This window comes from Bubalus kerabau, chromosome 15 (genome assembly GCF_029407905.1).
Source record: "Bubalus kerabau isolate K-KA32 ecotype Philippines breed swamp buffalo chromosome 15, PCC_UOA_SB_1v2, whole genome shotgun sequence".
NCBI lineage: Eukaryota > Metazoa > Chordata > Mammalia > Artiodactyla > Bovidae > Bubalus > Bubalus kerabau.
Genome location: NC_073638.1, coordinates 62,493,420 through 62,515,848, shown reverse-complemented (window position 1 = coordinate 62,515,848; position 22,429 = coordinate 62,493,420). Strand labels below are relative to the sequence as shown.

Here is a 22,429-nt window from a genome sequence, read left to right as displayed (position 1 = left end):
TTATGCATATTTTGACAGGGCACATCCAGATGAACTCTGAAACTGCTTGTCAGGAAACTTAAACACACTTTTTTGCCTACTTTTAATCTTTTTGTTTTGCTTTGTGTTCAGCTCTTTATCTGTAAAACAAAATAGGAGAAATAAGAGAAATAATTTTGCTTGTAGAATATAATTGAGCATATATTAATTATAAAATAGCATAGAGAAAACTAGGAGCTGATTGGATTTACTATATATTCTAATAATCAAAGTCAAATCTGCTTAGAAATCCATGAGGGTTTTGGGAAACCTTGGTAGAATTAGTTATAGGTAGCATATTGCAAAATCTATTTCATCTGTCTCAGTGGAATAAAATTAAAATACTTAATAGTATCTATACTGTGTAATTTATAAAACTAAAAAATACCTGTAAGGAATGGCGCTTTTCCTATGTAGGCAGATTTCAAAACATAATTACATTGTGAGAATTATATTTACAATGATAAGAATAGTGATGAATTTTAAAGTGGCAATTCTTGTATAATTTAGGAAGCTCTTCAAATTACAAGAAAAAGCTTTAATAAAATATGTCTCATAATTTCTACTCAAATATCATTATTAAAGTGAAAGCAATGACTAATTTTGATGTTTTTAATGAGGTTTGCTATAATACAGTATTTTAATATGATCATACACTTGTTATTGGTTAACTAGATTATATTTATGGAGTAACAAAAAATGCTAAGTATCTGAAATATTCTAAAATCAACTGAGAGTCATAGCTGGTAGAATTTATAAATGTGTAATTTGTGTATCATTGCTATTTTAATAGCATAATATATATGCATATATATTTGATTTTGAATCCCATGTAAACCACTAGGGAACCATTATAGCATTTTGCTACTACTGAAACTTCCAAATTAATATCAGAAAAGTTATTTTCATCTAATTTAAAATATATTGAGAAAATGCACAATATGTACAAAGAAAATGATATTCATTTTCAGGGAGTAATTCTAATGTGTCTAATACATGTTGATATGCAAGGTCTGATTACTCATTTGCAGAAGATTTTGCCAATATCTGCTTCTCTTTTGAGTCCTTTAGTTGTTTTCTCTCTTTAGGCTCTTTAGTTGTTTTTATTGTGAAAAATGTCCAGTCCACAGAACACCTGATACAATGAAGATTTATATATATCCTTTACCTAAGTTCATCAATTAAAGACTTTGCCACATTTCTTTTACCTCTTTTATATCTCCTTTCTCTCACTTTTGAACAGTTTGGGATTAACTCCAGTCACCAGAGTTTTACTCCTAAATGTTATAGGTCATATAACTAAAGAACAGAAAGTTCTTCTCTGTCCCTGTTATAATATCTAACACAGTCAACAATAATATAATATCATCCAACATGTAATAAAACTATCCAAAATATGCTTTAGAGCTTTTTTGTAATCCAGTATCCAGATAAGCGTCATCTGTTGCATTTAGTTATTTTCTTTAGTTCTCTTTAATCTAAAATATTCTCCTATCTTTTGTTTTATTTTTCATGATATTGGTTTTCTTTTTGAAGAGTTCAGACACTTTTCTTGTATAGTGCCTCACATTCTAGACTTGTCTGAGTGTTTTCTCATGATTATATTCAGTTTAAATATTTTTGGAAATACTACACAGGTGAGGTGAGAGATCCCTGTGATTCTAAAGGTAATTAGCAGTGTTTGTCACTAATTTCAAAAACAAAATGGCTCACAATTGACATAGTTGCCATTCTTTTTACGTAAGATCTTGTCCCATGATTTTAATTTTTACATAATTAAATTAACCTAAAGTAATATACCTAACAGTATGTAATATGAAAAATCAAGTCAGGATAGCATTTACTGAGCTTACAAAACATAGCTGTTTGTAGCCAAATACGAAAGTTTAATTTAAATATAGGCTTCAAAGATTATTATGGGTATATTGCATTGTAGTTATACATGAAAAATGAACATTACAAGGCTGACAGTTGATTCTTTTTCTCAACTATATGCTTTGTTTTATTATTGAAATCATTTTTTTAAATGTGCAACATCTGAAACATTTATGTGTTGCAACTATCCTAGGCATATTATAAATCAAACTAAAATGTGCATGTCAGGTATCAGTATAAAATACCAACAATAGGGCTGTATAGTAGGAAATTCGCTTATTTCTGGATGTTATTTGACATGGGAATGCACGTTTTATTGACTATTTATACTCAAAGTTTAGAGTTTGTATAATTTTGCAGATATATTTGATTTTTGTTTTTCCATTTTCCAGATCTCCACTGAACCCTGTTTTGGGTTTGACTTTTGACCAGGTGACTGCATTCGCCAGAGGTGGCATTACAGTTGTATATAAAACCTTCTTGGACCCTAATGCCCTTCTGCTACCTGGATGTGACAAGTAAATTAACAAGTTCTTGGTTAAGCAATCTGAATCGCCTAATTCAGTTTTCCCAGAGTGAGAGATTTAAACACTAAAAGATGTTACTTAAATCATCTTAAATAAACAATCATTTATTTTATTGACTTATTTCATGATATCATGAGCTGTTGAAGACTTGCCATTAAGTTCCCTGGAGTTTTAGAAAACACATGGGACAATGAGCAGAGTATAGTCTTCTGCTTTGCAAAGTTAATGATTTTATTTGAAATGTAAAAACTGTTTGCAGGGGATTTTTTTAGACTAACAATTTTAAATGGAATTATTAAAATAGTAAATAATTAGTTCTTTTATGTGAGTGTTCATATTTAAGCATCTCATTTGATGATGATAAATTAGAGATGAAAGCACTATCCTAGAGGCATAGAGCGCAGAAGAGCGGGAGTTAGATCCAGGCACTGGACCCGTATCTACTCATGATTGTCCATGAGCAGACAGGTATCAATTTCCTACGGGTTAATGATAAAACCCAGCAGTTACTGATTGTTGACCATAGGCCAGGCACGGTTCTATTAGTAAATGAATTGGATGAGCGCATATTTAATCTGCAAAATAATTATTTTAATCCTGCTGCTGCTGCTGCTAAGTCGCTTCAGTCGTATCCGACTCTGTGCGACCCCATAGATGGCAGCCCACCAGGCTCCGCCATCCCTGGGATTCTTCAGGCAAGAACACTGGAGTGGGTTGCCATTTCCTTCTCCAATGCATGAAAGTGAAAAGTGAAAGTGAAGTCGCTCAGTCTTGTCCGACTCTAGCGACCCCATGGACTGCAGCCTACCAGGCTCCTCCATCCGTGGGATTTTCCAGGCAAAAGTACTGGAGTGGGGTGCCATTGCTTATTAGGCTATTATTACTCCATTTTTATAGAGGCAGAAACTGAGGCACAGAAGGGCATTTTCCCAGCCACACAACTTGTACATGATGTGAGAGGATTCTAACCCAGGTTGTCTTTCTTAAGAACTGAGATAGATAACCACTACCTAGCACTGCCTAGTAGTACTTTCTATGATGATGGAATCAGAATTTGTGGCCATTGAGCACTTGAAATATGACTAGTGTGACTGAGAAACTGAATTTTAAATTTTGTTTAAATTAAACCAATTTTAATTTAAGTAGGCATATGTGGCTTGTGGCTACCATATTGGATACGGCAGCACGATGCTGACACTATGTTGGATTAGGTGACCTATCTATAAAGTCCCATCTAACTTTGGTATTTTGTAATTTAACCAGTTACAACTTTCTTTAATATAGTGGTGAAAAAGCTGAAATAGAGGACAGATCTAGAGAACCAAAAGCAGTCTGATGAGGTCAGTCAGTCTTGCTAATGTCAACCTATTGCTGCTGCTGCTGCTAAGTCACTTCAGTCGTGTCCGACTCTGTGCGACCCTATAGACGGCAGCCCACCGGGGTCCTCTGTCCCTGGGATTCTCCAGGCAAGAATACTGGAGTGGGTTGCCGTTTCCTTCTCCAACAACCTATTGCTAAGTATGTCTAAAAAGACAGACTCTTTGATCTTCTCTATCCCCCAATGGCTGCCTGCAGTTTCTAGACAAGATTATAATGTTCTGCCTTGTTTTCTTTCTCTTTATGGATAGAAAATAACTCAGCAGTCTTTATTAAAAGCATTTTCATTTATGAGAAGATTTATTTCATGTGTGATAATCTTTCTCTAAGCTGTTAAATTTGCCTTTCCCTTTGGTTTTTAGCTATGAGTTTAATTTTTAATTTATGTATTGCTTCTTTATTTTACTTCTTCAGGTGCAATGAGTACTGCTTTAATGAATGGATTTAAATTAAATCTGATTCCCTAAATATAAAAATGTGAAACTGCCTTTATTGAACATGAACTAGTTTGAAGATAATTTACTTAATTTTTGGATTCCACTTGAACTTTCTTTCTGTATTCTGAAATGGATCATTTGAGATCTTAGTCATCATGCCCTTACTTATATTTCTCAGACTATTGAAAGAAAACTGCCATCACCATTTCTAGAACTGCTTTTTGTTGAATATCATGCTGTATGGTATATCTTAACATATCATTGTTAAGCCACAACTTTCTTTAGGGTAAGAATGGACTCACTATTAAAATAAGTGATTTGGCTGAATTAAGAATGAAGCCAGCCCCTCTAGTTTGTGATTCATCTATGTACTCTCTAGACTGCACTGCCTTTTAAAAGGCTCTCTTAAAAATACCAAGCTAATATTCTGTATACAAACATTATAAATATAAAAGCATGCTTTATTATTATAGATCCGTATATTTATGATAACTTTAACAATGAAGATGATCTCCACTGTGAGTGATTCTGTAAGATTAAAAATTTTTTTTCTTTGTTATGTTAATAATTAACTAGGCATTGGGTCCCCCCAATATCATAAATAATAGCAAGGAAAAAATTTAAAGCCTTCCTTTTCCCAATTATAGCTACCAGGATACTTTATAAATTACTGTTTAGAAAGATTATAGACTATACATTGGTTTTTCTCTCACTAGAAGAGTAAGATGTATAAATTATCATACTAATAGATTAAAGAGTGCTAAAACTCATTTTATTCTAATAAGAACAATTACATATTTTGTTTTATTAGTTGGAACGTTTGTGAGGGATTTCCAATTAACTTCAGTGGCACCAGTCAACAGGTACCTGATCAATTTGAAAAGGTGGACATGGAGAACAGTTTCCTACAGAACAAGGTCAGAATTATTTGTTGTTCTTAATAAGAATATTTTATGTATTGGACACTCAGTCAATACGTGGTGACTGGGTAGATATTTGTGAAAGATTTGGAAAACTGTAAATTATTTTACAAATGTTAGGGGCAAGTATTATGCTTTGCATGCATGCATGCGAAGTCGCTTCAGTCCTGTCTGAATCTTTGAGACCCCATGGACTGTAGCCCACCAGGCTCCTCTGTCCATGAGACTCTCCAGGCAAGAATACTGGAATGGGAGGCCATGCCCTCCTCCAGGGGATCTTCCCAACCCAGGGATTGAACCTGTGTCTCTTATGTTCTTCTGCATTGGTAGGCAGGCTCTTTATTTACCACTAGTGCCACCCCGTTAATTAAGCACTTTGAAACTGAACCAATATTGAGAAGGGTTAGAGGAAGGGGTAAGGTGGGAGTTTGACATTGACATGTATACACTGCTATATTTAAAATAAGTGACCAACAAAGACACACTGTATAGTACAGGGAACTCTGCTCAATGTTCTGTAATAACCTGAACAGGAAAAGAATTTGAAAAAGAATAGGAAGAAAAAAAAACTGTACCAATATATATCATTTCTACCTAAGAAATATTCTACTTGTATTACATCATTTAAGTATAATTGTTCAGCATATTTTCTTTATACCAACTACATTAATAAGTTGCATTTGTTTAAGAAATTCTTTAAGATGGCTCTTATATCTTTATACTCTAGAATCTGATCTATATCTTCTATGGGTCAATGTATCTAAGTAGCACAAGTTCTTCAGAAAGCTGTACTTATAACACAATCCAGAAGGTCTCTTTATTAATTTACTTTAGAAATTTATCTTTCAGTAAAGAATTTTTTTCTGCCTGTGAGCTATGAAATGCATTTTAAACCCATCTCTAAAGAAGGAGTAATTCTTTTCTTTTTCTCAGCTGGTTAAGTTATGTAGGGTTGTTGTTCATTTCAGCTGCATACTGTTGCTGCTGCTCAGTCGCTCCAGTCGTGTCGGACTCTGTGCGACCCCAGAGATGGCAGCCCACCAGGCTCCCCGGTCCCTGGGATTCTCCAGGCAAGAACACTGGAGTGGGTTGCCATTTCCTTCTCCAATGCATGAAAGTGAAAAGTGAAACTGAAGTTGCTCAGTTGTGTCCGACTCTTAGCCACCCCATGGACTGCAGCCTACCAGGCTCCTCCACCCGTGGGATTTTCCAGGCAAGAGTACTGGAGTGGGTTGCCATTGAATTCATGAAATCAAAACCAAAAAGTACCCACAGAGACAGAGACGATCAGAGAAAGCGGGGCTTCTTGTTAACTAGTTTGGGCCCTTTCTTTGTGAGAGATAATGCAAAAGACACATTGTCCCAACCTGCTGTTTTTCAGTTTCTCCATGTTGCTCATTAAGTCTTTTATGTCAAAATTTATACCAAAAATATTAGTTGTTTCAAGGTATCAGATCAGATCAGATCAGTCGCTCAGTCATGTCCGACTCTTTGTGACCCCATGAATCGCAGCACTCCAGGCCTCCCTGTCCATCACCAACTCCCGGAGTTCACTCAGACTCACGTCCATCGAGTTAGTGATGCCATCCAGCCATCTCATCCTCTGTCGTCCCCTTCTCCTCCTGCCCCCAATCCCTCCCAGCATCAGAGTCTTTTCCAATGAGTCAACTCTTCGCATGAGGTGGCCAAAGTACTGGAGTTTCAGCTTTAGTATCATTCCTTCCAAAGAAATCCCAGGGCTGATCTCCTTCAGAATGGACTGGTTGGATCTCCTTGCAGTCCAAGGGACTCTTGAGAGCCTTCTCCAACACCACAGTTCAAAAGCATCAATTCTTTGGCACTCAGCCTTCTTCACAGTCCAACTCTCACATCCATACATGACCACTGGAAAAACCATAGCCTTGACTAGACGAACCTTTGTTGGCAAAGTAATGTCTCTGCTTTTGAATATGCCATCTAGGTTGGTCATAACTTTCCTTCCAAGGAGTAAGCGTCTTTTAATTTCATGGCTGCAGTCACCATCTGTAGTGATTTTGGAGCCCCAAAAAATAAAGTCTGACACTGTTTCCACTGTTTCCCCATCTATTTCCCATGAAGTGATGGGACTGGATGCCATGATCTTCGTTTTCTGAATGTTGAGCTTTAAGCCAACTTTTTCACTCTCCTCTTTCACTTTCATCAAGAGGCTTTTTAGTTCCTCTTCACTTTCTGCCATAAGGGTGGTGTCATCTGCATATCTGAGGTTATTGATATTTCTCCCAGCAGTCTTGATTCCACTTTGTGTTTCTTCCAGTCCAGCGTTTCTCATGATGTACTCTGCATAGAAGTTAAATAAGCAGGGTGACAATATACAGCCTTGACGAACTCCTTTTCCTATTTGGAACCAGTCTGTTGTTCCATGTCCAGTTCTAACTGTTGCTTCCTGACCTGCATACAAATTTCTCAAGAGGCAGGTCAGGTGGTCTGGTATTCCCATCTCTTTCAGAATTTTCCACAGTTTATTGTGATCCACACAGTCAAAGGCTTTGGCATAGTCAATAAAGCAGAAATAGATGTTTTTCTGGAACTCCCTTGCTTTTTCCATGATCCAGTAGATGTTGGCAATTTGATCTCTGGTTCCTCTGCCTTTTCTAAAACCAGTTTGAACATCTGGAAGTTCATGGTTCACATATTGCTGAAGCCTGGCTTGGAGAATTTTGAGCATTACTTTACTAGCCTGTGCGATGAGTGCAATTGTGCGATAGTTTGAGCATTCTTTGACATTGCCTTTCTTTGGGATTGGAATGAAAACTGCCCTTTTCTAGTCCTGTGGCCACTGCTGAGTTTTCCAAATTTGCTGGCATATTGAGTGCAGCAGTTTCACAGCATCATCTTTAAGATTTTGGAATAACTCAACTGGAATTCCATCACCTCCACTAGCTTTGTTCATAGTGATGCTTTCTAAGACCCACTTGACTTCACATTCCGGGATGTCTGGCTCTAGGTCAGTGATCACACCATCGTGATTATCTGGGTCATGAAGTTCTTTTTTGTACAGTTCTTCTGTGTATTCTTGCCATCTCTTCTTAATATCTTCTGCTTCTGTTAGGTCCATACCATTTCTGTCCTTTATCGAGCCCATCTTTGCATGAAATGTTCCTTTGGTATCTCTGATTTTCTTGAAGAGATCTCTAGTCTTTCCCATTCTGTTGTTTTCCTCTATTTCTTTGCATTGATCACTGAAGAAGGCTTTCTTATCTCTTCTTGCTCTTCTTTGGAACTCTGCATTCAGATGTTTATATCTTTTCTTTTCTCCTTTGCTTTTTGCTTCTCTTCTTTTCACAGCTATTTGTAAGGCCTCTGCAGACGGCCATTTTGCTTTTTTGCATTTCTTTTCCATGGGGATGGTCTTTATCCCTGTCTCCTGTACAATGTCACGAACCTCATTCCATAGTTCATCAGGCACTCTATCTATCAGATCTAGGCCCTTAAATCTATTTCTCACTTCCACTGTATAATCATAAGGGATTTGATTTAGGTCATACCTGAATGGTCTAGTGGTTTTCCCTACTTTCTTCAATTTAAGTCTGAATTTGGCAATAAGGAGTTCATGGTCTAATTTAGCTTCATGTGAAGCTAAATTGTATAATTGTAAAGCTAGAGTAAAATAAACAATTATTTCTAGTCCTGTTTCTGAGCAAAATTAGAAAATAAATGTAAGTTGAATGGTGCCCTAAGAATTAATGCATTTTGTATTTTATATTCAGTGACATTAAGGTTTATTTGCCATAGTTCTCTGATCCTGTTGGCATTCCTTTTTAGCTTTTTTTTTTTTTTGCTGTAGCTTTATTTTCATTCTCAAAAACTTATATACCTAACCATTGCCTATTATTCATATCATCATCTGGTCTTCATTGATCTCCATGATTCATCTCCAGTCTTCCCCAACTCTCAACTTGTCTTTTCAATCCTCTCCGTTTCTTGATCTTTGTGTACCTGACCCTACAGTTGGAGCTAATAAACGGAGTCCCCTACATGATTTACACTTTGGCTTACTTGTGCCATTCCATGTGTTATTCTTTGCTAGGATACAATCCCGCCATTACTATTTACTTTTTAAGGCTTTCTTCAATTTCTTCTTTGTCCATGAAGCCTTCTCAGATCCTCCAGAGAAATTTAACTTCAAGTTATATTTTGTGACCCCAGAACTCCTTTTCACACTTTGAAAATTGTTCTTAGAGTTTGTGTTTTGGTAAAGGCACTTGCTTTTGTGTCTTTCTCTTCCACTAAACTGATAATTCTTTGGACACAGATTTTATGTCTTATTCATCTATGCGTTCATGAGTGCTGGAACAAAGTCTTGGATACAGAGCAGGTGCACAATATGTTTTCATGAATGATTTTTTAAATTTAGCCATAATCTCTTTCAAGGTTCACTATTCTCTAATATGTTCTTTGTGTGTTAGCCAAGCTAAATTGTTCATTTGTTGTTTTCTGAGTCCATGATTTCTGTTATTATGCCCACATGAATCCCTCTGCCTGGAATTCAACCTTTCTTTCTTTGTCACCACCCCCCACCTTCTCTGACACCCTTATGCCATATCCTAGCATGGTACTGGCATATAGTTGGCATTCAACTAATGCTTATTGAAACCCTGCCCATCATTCTAGCCTTATCTGATTTGTGCCTGCTTCATAAAATCTTTCTTTACTGCAACCCCACCCCCAAACCAGATATGATGTTTCTGACCTTGATATCCCTGTTGCATCCATTCTATACCCTTTATAATGACATTGACTCTGTTCTGTTCCTCTTGCAACATTTTTTGATGATTTGAAGTCAATCATTGTTCCAAGTTTGGGCATATTTTAGCTCACATTAGAGTAGAACAGAATGGTAGATTCCACTGAGATTGTTGGTATCATATCATAAAGGATCTTAATTCAAATGGATGTTGTTCTGTAGAAAATACAGAGCCATTGGAAACATTCAACCAGAGACAGATGTGATTTGATCCTGTGTTAGGAAGATATCTTGGGAGATCTTTATCTTATCCTCCTACCCCTGCCTTGCAGATTAGAAATTCTTAGAACCAAAGAGCATTCTGATCATTCTTGTCTCTGCTATAGTATCTAGGTGCTCAGAGTTAGCTGAGTGGAACTGATTTCTCTAGTTAATTAACTCATTCAATAGAAACCAGGTCAAACCTGAGGGGGAAAAAGAGGATAGTGAAGAGGAATTGTCAGAGGAAAAGAACTAGAAAGGCCTCTCTCTTTGATTTTAAACCCAAGTAGAACTTTGAAAGAAAACTATATTTTGTAATGTTGAAAAATGAGAGAATAAAAACCAATAGTTATTTTATCACTATTAATTTGTTCTAATGATTTAGTGAAAGTGAGAAAAGACCTCATCCTGCAAGTTTGTACACTACTGTATTTTTAGAAGAAGAAATTGGTTTTGAATAAAATTTCAGCTCAGTCAAAATAGTGATAAACTGGATAGTAAAGAGACACTTTCAAAGAAAGTTTCCCTTAGCTGTGAAACCTTTGAAATCCTTTCAGAAAAATGTCTCCAGGTATATACAGAGGTGATCAGTGCATTGGAAATAGCAATTTAATAACTTGAAAAGGAGCACTTTTAAGAGAGATTCAGGCAGAGGTCATGGGTATCTAGAGGGCATTTTATTGTAGAATCTCGATGCTCATCGCAGTAAAGGAGGACACTAAGAGGATTACAATAGGGATAGAGAGGAGGGAGGCAAAAGCCGATATTCTTGCTGCATACGTTTTCAAATTGGCTTGAGATAGAGGTATCAGTGCCCAACCCCGACTGTTCTTTTAAATCTCATATTGACAAGTAAAACCTTTCCTACAGAGAAAAATTTGGAACATGTAATCCCTATTAGCAACGTGGAAGGCAGATATAACCCTGACAATTACAACCTGTTGCTCTTTTATCCATTTCAAAAAAAAATTTGGAATCTACTACACATGGAGAATTCTGGTGAAAACATCTTTCAACAGTTCTATTGTTACTTAAGTTGGCAACACTTTTTGATTGCACTAGTTTAAGGGCAATATACTTATATGTTTCCATGAAATGGATGAGATACAAACTTCATGGTAGTTAATAAAAAAAAATATTCATGAGAAGAATAGCTTATTTATGGGAAAACATAGCAGAAAAATACACTCCAGCATTTGGCAGGTCTTATAGTCTGTCAAAAAGACAAGGAAACTGATTTTGATCCTAGCCTTTTGGTATGATCAGACATCAGCAGAACATTAGAAACAATTACTAGTATAGAAACAGTAAGCAAAACACCAAGTTATGATTTTAGAATTATGGCACGTTGGTTATAAGTTTACTTGTAAATTCAACAATCATAGATGCTAGAAGAATATATTATTCTATATGTCAAAAAAAGAGGCTAGGAAAAGGTAGACAATTCTTTACTGTCCTATTTCTTTGGAGAGCAAGTCATCAAGAAATAATATTTTATCAGATAATTTATACTGGAGAAAAGGCAATTTTTAATCTCAATTTTGAGTTTATTGCCCTTAGAATGGGATACTGGGCTTTAAATGAAATTCCAAATCCCTTCCTTATTTTTAGACCTATAGCTGGAATCTATTGAGGACTGCACACCTAAATACTAGATATTTTGGTTGTTCAGTTTCATAATTATGTTGTTGTTGTTCCATTGCTCAGTCATGTCCAACTCTTTACAACCCCATGGACTGCAGCAAGCCAGGCTTCCCTGTCTTTTACTATCTCCTGGAGTTTGCTCAAACTCATGTTCATTGAGTCGATGATGCTATCCAACCATCTCATCCTCTGTCACCCCCTTCTCCTCCTGCCCTCAATCTTTCTCAGCAGCCGGGTCTTTTCAAATGAGTCAGCTCTTCACATCAGGTGGCCAAAGTACTGGAGCTTCAGCTTCAGCATCAGTCCTTCCAGTGTATATTCAACGCTGATTTCCTTTAAGATTGACTGGTTTAATCTCCTTGCAGTCCAAGGGACTCTCAAGAGTCTTCTCTAACACCACAGCATAATTATGTGCTCACTAATATTTTCTGCTTTTCAGTTTTTCTAGTTCTTGGTCTTAGAGGTAGGTGGATTGATCAGTTTATAGATTTAGAGAATGAAAACAATAAGTATGAATATCAAGGGGATGAGGAAAGAGATTTTAGAACATTTCTTGTAGGTGTGATTTTAATTTGTATAGTAAATTATTTAATGTTAAAGTGTTAGTCACTCAGTCACGTCCAACTCTGCAACTCCTTGGACTGTAGCCTGCTAGGATTCCCTGTCGATGCGATTGTCCTGGTAAGAATACTGGAGTGGGTTGCCGTTTCTACCTCTAGGGGATCTTCCCAACCCAGGAATCAAACCCAGGTCTCCTGCATTGCAGGCAGAGTCTTTACCATCTGAGCCCCCAGCTTGGTCCTAAAATTACTATCAAAAGGAAAAATCTTATAAAATTCTATCTAAAGTAAAAATATTTTTAGAGTGAAGGTTGTGGACTATGAGCTCCCTTTTTCACAAAAAATTTCATCGTCTTACACTTGTTCCTCAGTAGATCTGCAGGAAGAGACCTTATTACTTTGAAATTGCATAGGAATTTTGAAGTGTACTCCACTTTCATTGGTAGTTTGGGGAAAGAAAATTAAACAAGAAATTTTAACTGGCCCAGTACATATACGCCTCATTTTTTATCACTGGCATCATCTGTATCAGCACAGTTTATTCAGAAAAGCAAAATCATAATGGTCACTTAAAGGAAGCTATGTATGTAGGTATTCCAAAGAATAAAAGAAAATTTATTTATTTTTTGATTCTCAACAAGACTTTAAAAGGTTTTCTAATCACACGTTATGATATATGTTTGGAGACCTGTGTCAGCATCAGTGCTATCATACACATGCTTATGCATGCACACGTACACACTCACACACACACACTCACATAAGAGACACATATGGCATATTATGTTGTAGGTTGTCAGAGCACTTTTCTGAATTTCAAAATTTATCTCCCCCACCTTCCTAAACATTTCATCTGAAGCTAAGCTATCAGATTAAATTAAAAAGAAAAAAGTAGGTGACATCATGAAGAGAATTTAATGGCCATTGTCAATTTTAAGTGCATTAGAACCCCAACTTGGCAGGACTTTTTTTTTTTTAATAACATTAAATGAAGCTGAGTTAGTGGGCCTGGCTCTGTCTGGTCTATGTAGAATCACTTGGGAACCGTCCAGCAAAATATCTCTTAGAGAACAGCATGGTGTTAATACTGGGTGCCAACCCAAGACAGACACAAAGGACCCCTTCGCTCTTCACCAATAAGCCAACTGTTAAAAGATTAAACCATGTTGTGCAGATAACAAGAATTTAGGCACTGGCAGCAGGTGCTATACAAAGAAGCAGTTGGCAGTATGGTTCTTCTGTCTGACTAATTCCAGTCAAAACAATCTTCTTCCCAGTTGCAAAGGAGAGTTCTGAGTGTGATGGCAACTTGGAGTTAGGAGGTTGACTAAGAGTGATACTTTAAATGCTGAGTCCTGTGGGGAGTGGATTAGTAGAATATAGTTTATCATTGTTCAGAAACTGTGAGAAATTCCCATCTAGAATCCAGTCACTACTGGCTAACTGGGGAATAAATCGTCAAAGAACTCTAAGTCAAATCTGCTTATGTGATGGGGTTACTGTATTTTTAAATTTTTATTTTCATGTATATGAGTCATATGACATTTTTGTCCATAATAGAATAATTATCAAATGTATTAGTCATAGCTTTTTGTTATTGCCTGTTCACACTTGTAAAACATCACCTTTTAAATTATCATTTAACTTTTGTTTTTTAAAAAACATTTGCTACTCAAAATCTAGTGTTAGCAAAGAGTTAAAATAGACATTTCAATATTAGAAAATTATTTAAATTGTTACTGAAGCAATATTATTTACTAAGTTTAAAGCATAAGTTGATATATTCTCATAATCCCATACAAATAAATATTAGTATTAAAGTTAGCATGCTTTTTCAGGGAAAGTGATTATATAGGTAGGAGGTAAAGTTTATTAAATATGAAGGAGAATGAGAAAAGGCAAAGGAGAAAAGGAAAGATCTGCATCTGAATGCAGAATTCCAAAGAATAGAAAGAAGAGATAAGAAAGCCTTCCTAAGTGAACAATGCAAAGAAATAGAGGAAAACAATAGAATGGGAAAGACTAGAGATCTCTTCAAGAAAATAGAGATACCAAGGGAACATTTCATGGAAAGATGGTCACAATAAAGGACAGAAATAGTATGGACCTAACAGAAGCAGAAGATATTAAGAAGAGGTGGCAAGAATACACAGAAGAACTATACAAAAAAGATCTTCATGACCCAGATAACCACGATGGTGTGATCACTCACCTAGAGCCAGACATCCTGGAGTCCGAAGTCAAGTGGGCCTTAGGAATCACTACAAACAAAGCTAGTGGAGGTGATGGAATTACAGTTGAGCTATTTCAGATCCTAAAAGATGATGCTGTGAAAGTGCTGCGCTCAATATGCCAGAAATTTTGGAAAACTCAGCAGTGGCCACAGGACTGGAAAAGGTCAGTTTTCATTCCAATCCCAAAGAAAGGCAAGGCCAAAGAATGTTCAAACTACCACACAATTGCACTCATCTCACACACTAGCAAAGAAATGCTAAATATTCTCCAAGCTATGCTTCAACAGTACGTGAACCAAGAACTTCCAGATGTTCAAGCTGGTTTTAGAAAAGGCAGAGGAACCAGAGATCAAATTGCCGACATCCACTGGATCATAGAAAAAGTAAGAGAATGCCAGAAAAAATCTACTTCTGCTTCATTGACTACACTAAAGCATTTGACTGTGTGGATCACAACAAACTGTGGGAAATTCTTAGAGTTGGGAATACTAGATCACCTTATCTGCCTCCTGAGAAATCTGTATGCAGGTCAAGAAGCAACAGTTAGAACAAGATATGGAACATGGAACAACGGACTGGTTCAAAATTGGTAAAAGAGTACATCAAGGCTGTATATTGTCACCCTGCTTATCCAACTTATATGCACAGTATGTCATGTGAAATGCTGGACTGGATGAAGCACAAGCTGGAATCAAGATTGCTGGGAAAAACATCAATAAGCTCAGATATGCAGATGACACCACCCTTATGGCAGGAAGTAAAGAGGAAATAAAGAGCTTCTACCTAAAAGTGAAAGAGGAGAATGAAAAAGCTGATTTAAAACTCAACATTCGAAAAACTAAGATCATGGCCTTTGGTCCCATCACTTCATGGCAAGTAGATAGGGAAACAAACTTTATTTTCTTGGGCTCCAAAATCACTGCAGATGGTGACTCAGCCATGTAATTAAAAGATGCTTGCTCCTTGGAAGAAAAGCTATGACTAACCTAGACAGCATATTAAAAAGCAGAGACATACTGTATTGGTGTTTTTCTTTCTGGCTTACTTCACTCTGTATAATAGGCTCCAGTTTCATCCACCTCATTAGAACTGATTCAAATGTATTCTTTTTAATGTCCAGGTTCAATGCACGATACTAGATGCTTGGGGCTGGTGCACTGGGATGACCCAGAGGGATGGTACAGGGAGGGAGGAGGGTTCAGGATGGGGAACACACGTATACCTGTGGCGGATTTATGTTGATATATGGCAAAACCAATACAATATTGTAAAGTTAAAAAATAAAATAAAAATAAATAAATAACAACAACAAAAAAGCAGAGACATTACTTTGCTGACAAAGGTCCATATAATCAAAGCTATGGTTTTTCCAGTAGTCATGTATGAATATGAGAATTGGACCATGAAGAAGACTGAGCACCAAAGAATTGATGTTTTTGAACTGTGGTGTTGGAGAAGACTCCTGAGAGTTTTTTGGACTGCAAGGAGATCAGACCAGTCAATCCTAAAGAAAATCAGTCCTGAATATTCATTGAATGGGCTAATGCTGAAGCTGAAGCTCCAGCACTTTGGCCACCTGATGCGATGAACTGACTCATCGGAAAAGACTCTGATGCTGGGAAAGATTGAAGGCAGGAGGAGAAGGGGACAACAGAGGATGAGATGGTTGCATGGCATCGGTGACTCAATCGACATGAGTTTGAGCAAGCTCCGGGAGATGGTGAAAGACAGGAAAACCTGGCGTGCTGCAGTCTGTGGGGTCGCACAGAGATGAACAGGACTGAGTGACTGAACAACAGCAGCAACAAATATGAAGAAGTAGAATTGTGACAGATGACATGAATGACTGTTCATTTAAACTGATAATCAAGTCTAAGTGAGAAATGTTAGAAGGTGCATAATACTTTTGGTGTTTGTCATCTTATAAACACATGGGACACAGAGGCAATGTCTCTCCAGTTGACCCTCTCCCATCCGTTCCGGCAACAATCACTGAAATCTCAACATGCTAATAGCTTCCGTCGTGTTTGTCTCTTTTCGACCCCATGGACTGTAGCCCACCAGGCTTCCATGTCCATGGGATTCTCTAGGCAAAAATACTGGAGTGGGTTGCCATTTCCTTCTGCAGGGATCTTCCCAAGCCAGGGATCTAATCCACATCTCTTACGTCTCCTGCATTGGCAGGCGGGTTCTTTATCACTAGCGCTGCTTCTATCCCTTAATTCTTATGAAGTTGCACAAACTCTCAACTGTTCTTGCCTTTGATCTCTCCTTATTGCAATCCATTATGTTTGCATTTGCCAGATCAACCTTTGTAAAATCTTCTGTTATACAGTCACTCCTCCTAGAAAACCCCACTGACAGCTAGTTCCATAGCATTACACTTGACCCCTTCTAAGTTTGGCCAAATTTAACTTTTGAGTCTTCCGTTAAATCCTAAGATATTGATTATACTAATTGCTTTTGCTTGGAATGCTTTTTTTCCTTCATTATTCTTGTCGAACTGCTTCCATCCTTCAAGACCTGGTCCAGATGTTACCTCTTTCAAGATGTTTCACTTTTTCTTGCTCCTGTAGAAATGAGGCTACCGTTCTTTGCATCCTATGCTGCTGCTAAGTCGCTTCAGTCGTGTCCGACTCTGTGCGACCCCATAGACAGCAGCCCACCAGGCTCCGCCATCCCTGGGATTCTCCAGGCAAGAACACTGGAGTGGGTTGCCATTTCCTTCTCCAATGCATGAAAGTGAAAAGTGAAAGTGAAGTCACTCAGTCGTGTCTGATTCCTAGCGACCCCATGGACTGCAGCCTACCAGGCTCCTCTGTCCATGGGATTTTCCAGGCAAGAGTACTGGAGTGGGGTGCCATTGCCTTCTCCGTTGCATCCTATAGCAGTATTTAATCATCCAAATGGAGCTTAACATGAAATTGTGCATGTGTGTGCATGTGTGCCCGTGTGTTATGTTATTGCCTCTATGTATGTAAATTTATTTAGGGCAGGAAAACACTTTATAATATTCCATATCACACAGTCCACGGCCTTTTGTTTCAGAGCTGGTAATCAACAAATATTAACTTAATTGAGTAAGTGGGATTGGGCAGTACTGTTTCAAAAGAGACCTTCTCAATGATGAACATGTTCAAGATTAATATATTTTGGGTAACTATGCTGAGGAAGTTTTACTTTCAGCTATAAGTTAAAAACTTGTTTATTTTCATGGTATAGGTGGACCCCAATATTGTCCTTCATGCCTCTGTTTCCGTCATAAAGTGGAGTTTCTCAAGCAGTAAAGAGAGCAGTGGGAGCCAGATAAGGCCATCGACCCTGTGGCTGATCACAAAGGTATCCACGAATGTCTGCTCTCTCTGAGTCACTTCCTGGGCTCACGGGCTCACTTTGCTGCTCCATTTCCTGACACTCTCCCTCATATAAACTTGCAACTGAAAGCGCTGCAGTTGTTGACTGCTGTGAATCTGTGATCTTCCCTTTGTTTGTCTAGTGGAGAGGACACTGACATGAACATTCAAGTCACTTTTAGATGGGCTGAGTAGTTAGTACTCCAGAATGTTATTTAAACTAGCATAGAGCTTTGCTATAGTCCACAGACTCACCATTTTCAGATTTGTCTGAATATCATTTGCTTCCACTCCTTAGTCTTTATTGTTGAGGTTCACAGAGCTTGGTGAATCAGTACGATATAGTGATCGAGTAAGACCATACTCTAGTTTTAGTTTTAATTTTAAAACTCTTAGTTTTAAAAGAAATTGCTGAGTATAAAATGTGAACAATGCCTAACACAAAACCTATGTCTTGGCATTATTTTTTTAAACTTTATTCTTACATTATTGAATCAGATTTAAGTTGAGAATATATAATTGCTCTCCCCTTCCCTTTTACTATTGAAATACATTTTATGATTGCCACCAAATATTTATGACTGGAAAGAGATGATGCAGCTTGTTTCTACCCTTGTCCTGCCTCCCTTTGTCTCCTCCCTGTAGACTATTTTTGCTTCTTCCTAGCAGTTCCATGGAGAAGGAAATGGCAACCCACTCCAGTACTCTTGCCTGGAGAATTCCATGGACTGAGGAGCCTGGTGGGCTACAGTCCATGGAATCGCAAAGAGTCGGACACGACTGAGCGACTTCTCTTTCAATGAGTACAGAGTCACTCAGGCAAGTATGTTGCTACTTAGCTTAGGGGGTAGGAGAGATTGAAATTATTTTGTCAAATGAAATTTTGAATTACTCTTAACTATTAATTTTGCTTTTCAGAGAGCTAAAACCAAAAATTAGAGTAAGTGAGACACAAAGATACTAAAAAATATTATCCACTTCATTGACAGAGGCAGAATGAGATTATATATTTCTTAAATCTGCTTCCAACCTGGAGACTCTCTTAACTACTAGTCCTTTTTATTAATATGTTGTATTTTATTTCTGATTTAGAAATAATATTGCCATTTTGTTAAAATATGTTAAACATGGTATACACATTTATTATCTCATTTAATCTCATAAAAATTATGCAAATTTTCATTATACAGCTGAAAAACTGAGGCCAGTAGGTGATAGAGGAAAGATTCTTGGTCTGTCTAACTTCAAAACTTATGCCATTTTACTGCATTTCAATATAAAATACTTCTCTATATCTGACCAATTTTTTTTAATATTACAAGATGACTTTTATATTATATTGTCTGAATTTTTCACAGAATACATGAATTACTTTATAATAGAAAATACATTTCCATTAAGTAAAAAGTGTTTCAAATTATTATTTTTTTTTCCTTTTTTTTCTTTTTTTAATTTTATTTTGTTTTTAAACTTTACAAAACTGTATCAGTTTTGCCAAATATCAAAATGAATCCGCCACAGGTATACATGTTTTTGAGCATGGATGGAAATATTTTAGTTTTAGCACGATCACTGAATACCAGTGTGACCTCAAGTAAGTCACATACCATATCTGGGCCTTAGTCTTCTGGTAACGGAGTTGGACCAGTTGGATTCTGTGGCATCTGTTTCTAGAATTTCATGATATCAAAAATCTTGTACTTATCTAAAAATTTTCCCGAAAGAATTTAAATGCTTGCTGCAAAGAGTATGAGTTTTGGAGTTAGACAGGTCAGAATTAGAATCATTTCTGTGATCTTGGGAAAGTTACTTAGTCGCACTGACCCACAGTTTTCTTATATATAAAATGACGTTAGTCCCATTTGTCTAGCACAGTGGCTATGGCGATTGAGAAAATATGTTTGAAGTTGAAGCATACTATCTGGTATACAGAAAGTGCTTAAAAGTGATTCTTTTTCCTCACCCCAAGGAGTTCCCTTTCTCTATAGACAAACATGTTCAAATGAGGATTCCATTCAGTGCTAATTAGAACAAAAATTTACAAAAATACTTTTTTCCCTAAGTCATTGTGTAGTTTTTTCTCACACAACAAAACCATGAGAAATAAAAGTCGCATGTTAAAAGGAAAACAATTTTGAAAATCTTCTAAGATTTAAAGTTCTATCCTTTTTTTTCCAAAATAAATTAGTTTACCTGTTAAAACAGAGAAGTTTCCATGCCATAAATCCTCAATATGTGTAAATAAATTCCTCAATGGCTGTCACTTAGTTAAAATTTATCGATTTACTAAGTAAGAAAATTGTTTAATGCTCATTCAAGCAATGTTCTCAATCAACTTCCTTATCAGAGAATCATAACATTTAAAATGAAAGTAGTTCATAAACCACCTTAAAATGTTTAACCCATGGTACTTAGAGCCAGAATAAAACTTTAAATTGGTACCAGAGGTTAAGGATTTGTTTCAGTCTTTTCAGTTCACTGCCTTTATTTATTTATTTTTTCTGTGCATACATATTTCTAGTAAGCTCTGTAGTTATAACAAGTGACACGTAATGGACCCCAAATCACTACACTGTGAAATATGCACAGAAAAAAAGGATAAATGAAGATATCAAGGTCTGTTTTATTTTGCGCTGAACTGTAAAATGCCACCCTTATCCGACAGAAGATCACTGATTCCGAGCAGGGCTCACTGACTGCTAAGTTGTGGGTAGTGTTTCACTTTCGGCAACTGTTAATATCCGAGTTTATCCAGGCATAATGACCTCACTATTTGTGACACATTGTTGAATTTTCTGGTTCTTTTAACTTATTTAGACCTTTCTCCCCCCTTTCTATTCATTGGAAGACTGGAATGATCCTGAGCCAAGCAATAACTCAAAGCTGTCTAGCTATTGGTCATCCAATCAGAGTCAAGGCTACTGATGGAACATCACTACAAGGATACAAATTAGTCCTACAGAAAAGGTAATGTTTATGAGCTATGTACCTGAAACAAGAAATGTTAATTTCAAGATTCCTGAGCAGTCAAATTATCATGCTTCCTGGCTTAGATGGAATATTCACTATGTTTTAAATTTGTGTTCAAAATATCAATATTAATTTTTCTAAAATAAGCTTGAAAACACATGCCACTTAATTAGATAGTGTGTCTTAGATATTTTTTAAAACTGAAAAGTTGCCTTCAGTATATATCTGTTGTAGACAAGCTTCTGCTTTACTCTGTAATTATTGGAACTCATTTCTTTGTATCCATTTTGGTTATTAATTTAAGAATTTAATGTGTTATGTGTATTCCTAATCTTTTGTCCATCTTCTGAATATGAAATATTGAACAATGAAGGAAAAATCAAGGAGACAAAAAAAATTCTGGCTAGTAAGGCTCCAAAAGTGTCATTTTTGTTTGTTTTTTCTGATTTGGAGGATAAAATTAAAAATAGATTTAGAAGAAAAAATTAGCAGTAAGGAAGAAAGGTGATTTATCTCCAACCACTTGGAAATATTGTTTCCTAAATCTGTTTTCTATTTCATTTGTCTTTTGATTTTACCTAGTGTTGATTAAAAATAAGTCCTATTGTATTGCAAGACTTAGAAAGCTATTAGCCAACTACTCTGGCTGGATAGACAATTAGGATGTGCTTAGGGCTAAAGGCAGAACTAGGGCATTTAGGCACCAGAGAAAGTTTGGCTCAGCCACAAATATAGAAGGGGAATTTTCTCTAACATGCAAAGCATACTGTCCAACAAGTATTAGAATATTACACAGTGGTTAAAAAACATGATCTACAGAGTCAGATTTCAAGGTATAAATCCTAGCTGTAACACTTACTCTAACAACAACAACAACAGAAACGAATTCTGAGCCAGACACTATTTTAATTCATTTATGCTGTATTTTTACATGTAAACTTAACAACACTTGATAAGGTAGGTAGCATTACTATCCTTAGAGCTGGGAGGTTGAAATACAGAGTTTAATCACTTATTCAAGGTCATATCTAAGTGATTGGGAAGGAATGCAAAGTCAACCAACTATAATCTATAACTCACTCTTAGCCACAAACTATATAGTCTGTAGGTCAAAATCCAATCATACAATTGCCAGTGAGTGCCAAGTGTGGTACTTGGCACTCACTGTACCAAGATACCTCAGAGAATGAGTAGGGTACAGTAATTGAAACACCCAAGCAGAAGGAAGAGAGGGACAGTAGTTTGCTATCACACAAACTGGCCAGTGTGGGTAGAGTCCTAAACACATAGTTCCCAAGGAGAAGCAAACAAACCCAAAGCAAATCCCAGGTTGATATGGTGCTATACATGGAGTAGCTAACAAGTTTTCTGGGGCAGAATCAATGCTGTAAACTGGAAACTTACAAAGCATCAAGTTGCAATAATAACAAGTGCAAACCATGGGACATGGAGCCAGAGATGCTTCAGCTTACTTAGTCCAGGGTTATAATAAAGAGAAGAATCAGTCAATTGTAACTGACCTAGAAATGA

At 36.7% G+C, this 22,429-nt stretch overlaps 1 protein-coding gene across 1 annotated transcript in view; it reads left to right on the top strand.

Moving 5' to 3' along the window:
• DCDC1 (doublecortin domain containing 1) overlaps positions 1–22,429 on the top strand; it is a 477,869-nt gene that overhangs the window by 255,471 nt on the left and 199,969 nt on the right. Inside the window, exons 13-16 of the mRNA XM_055549196.1 lie at positions 2,286–2,411; positions 5,046–5,151; positions 17,799–17,915; positions 20,778–20,896. Of these exons, the coding sequence (XP_055405171.1) occupies positions 2,286–2,411; positions 5,046–5,151; positions 17,799–17,915; positions 20,778–20,896 (468 nt within the window). The remainder of the gene's footprint in view (positions 1–2,285; positions 2,412–5,045; positions 5,152–17,798; positions 17,916–20,777; positions 20,897–22,429) is intronic.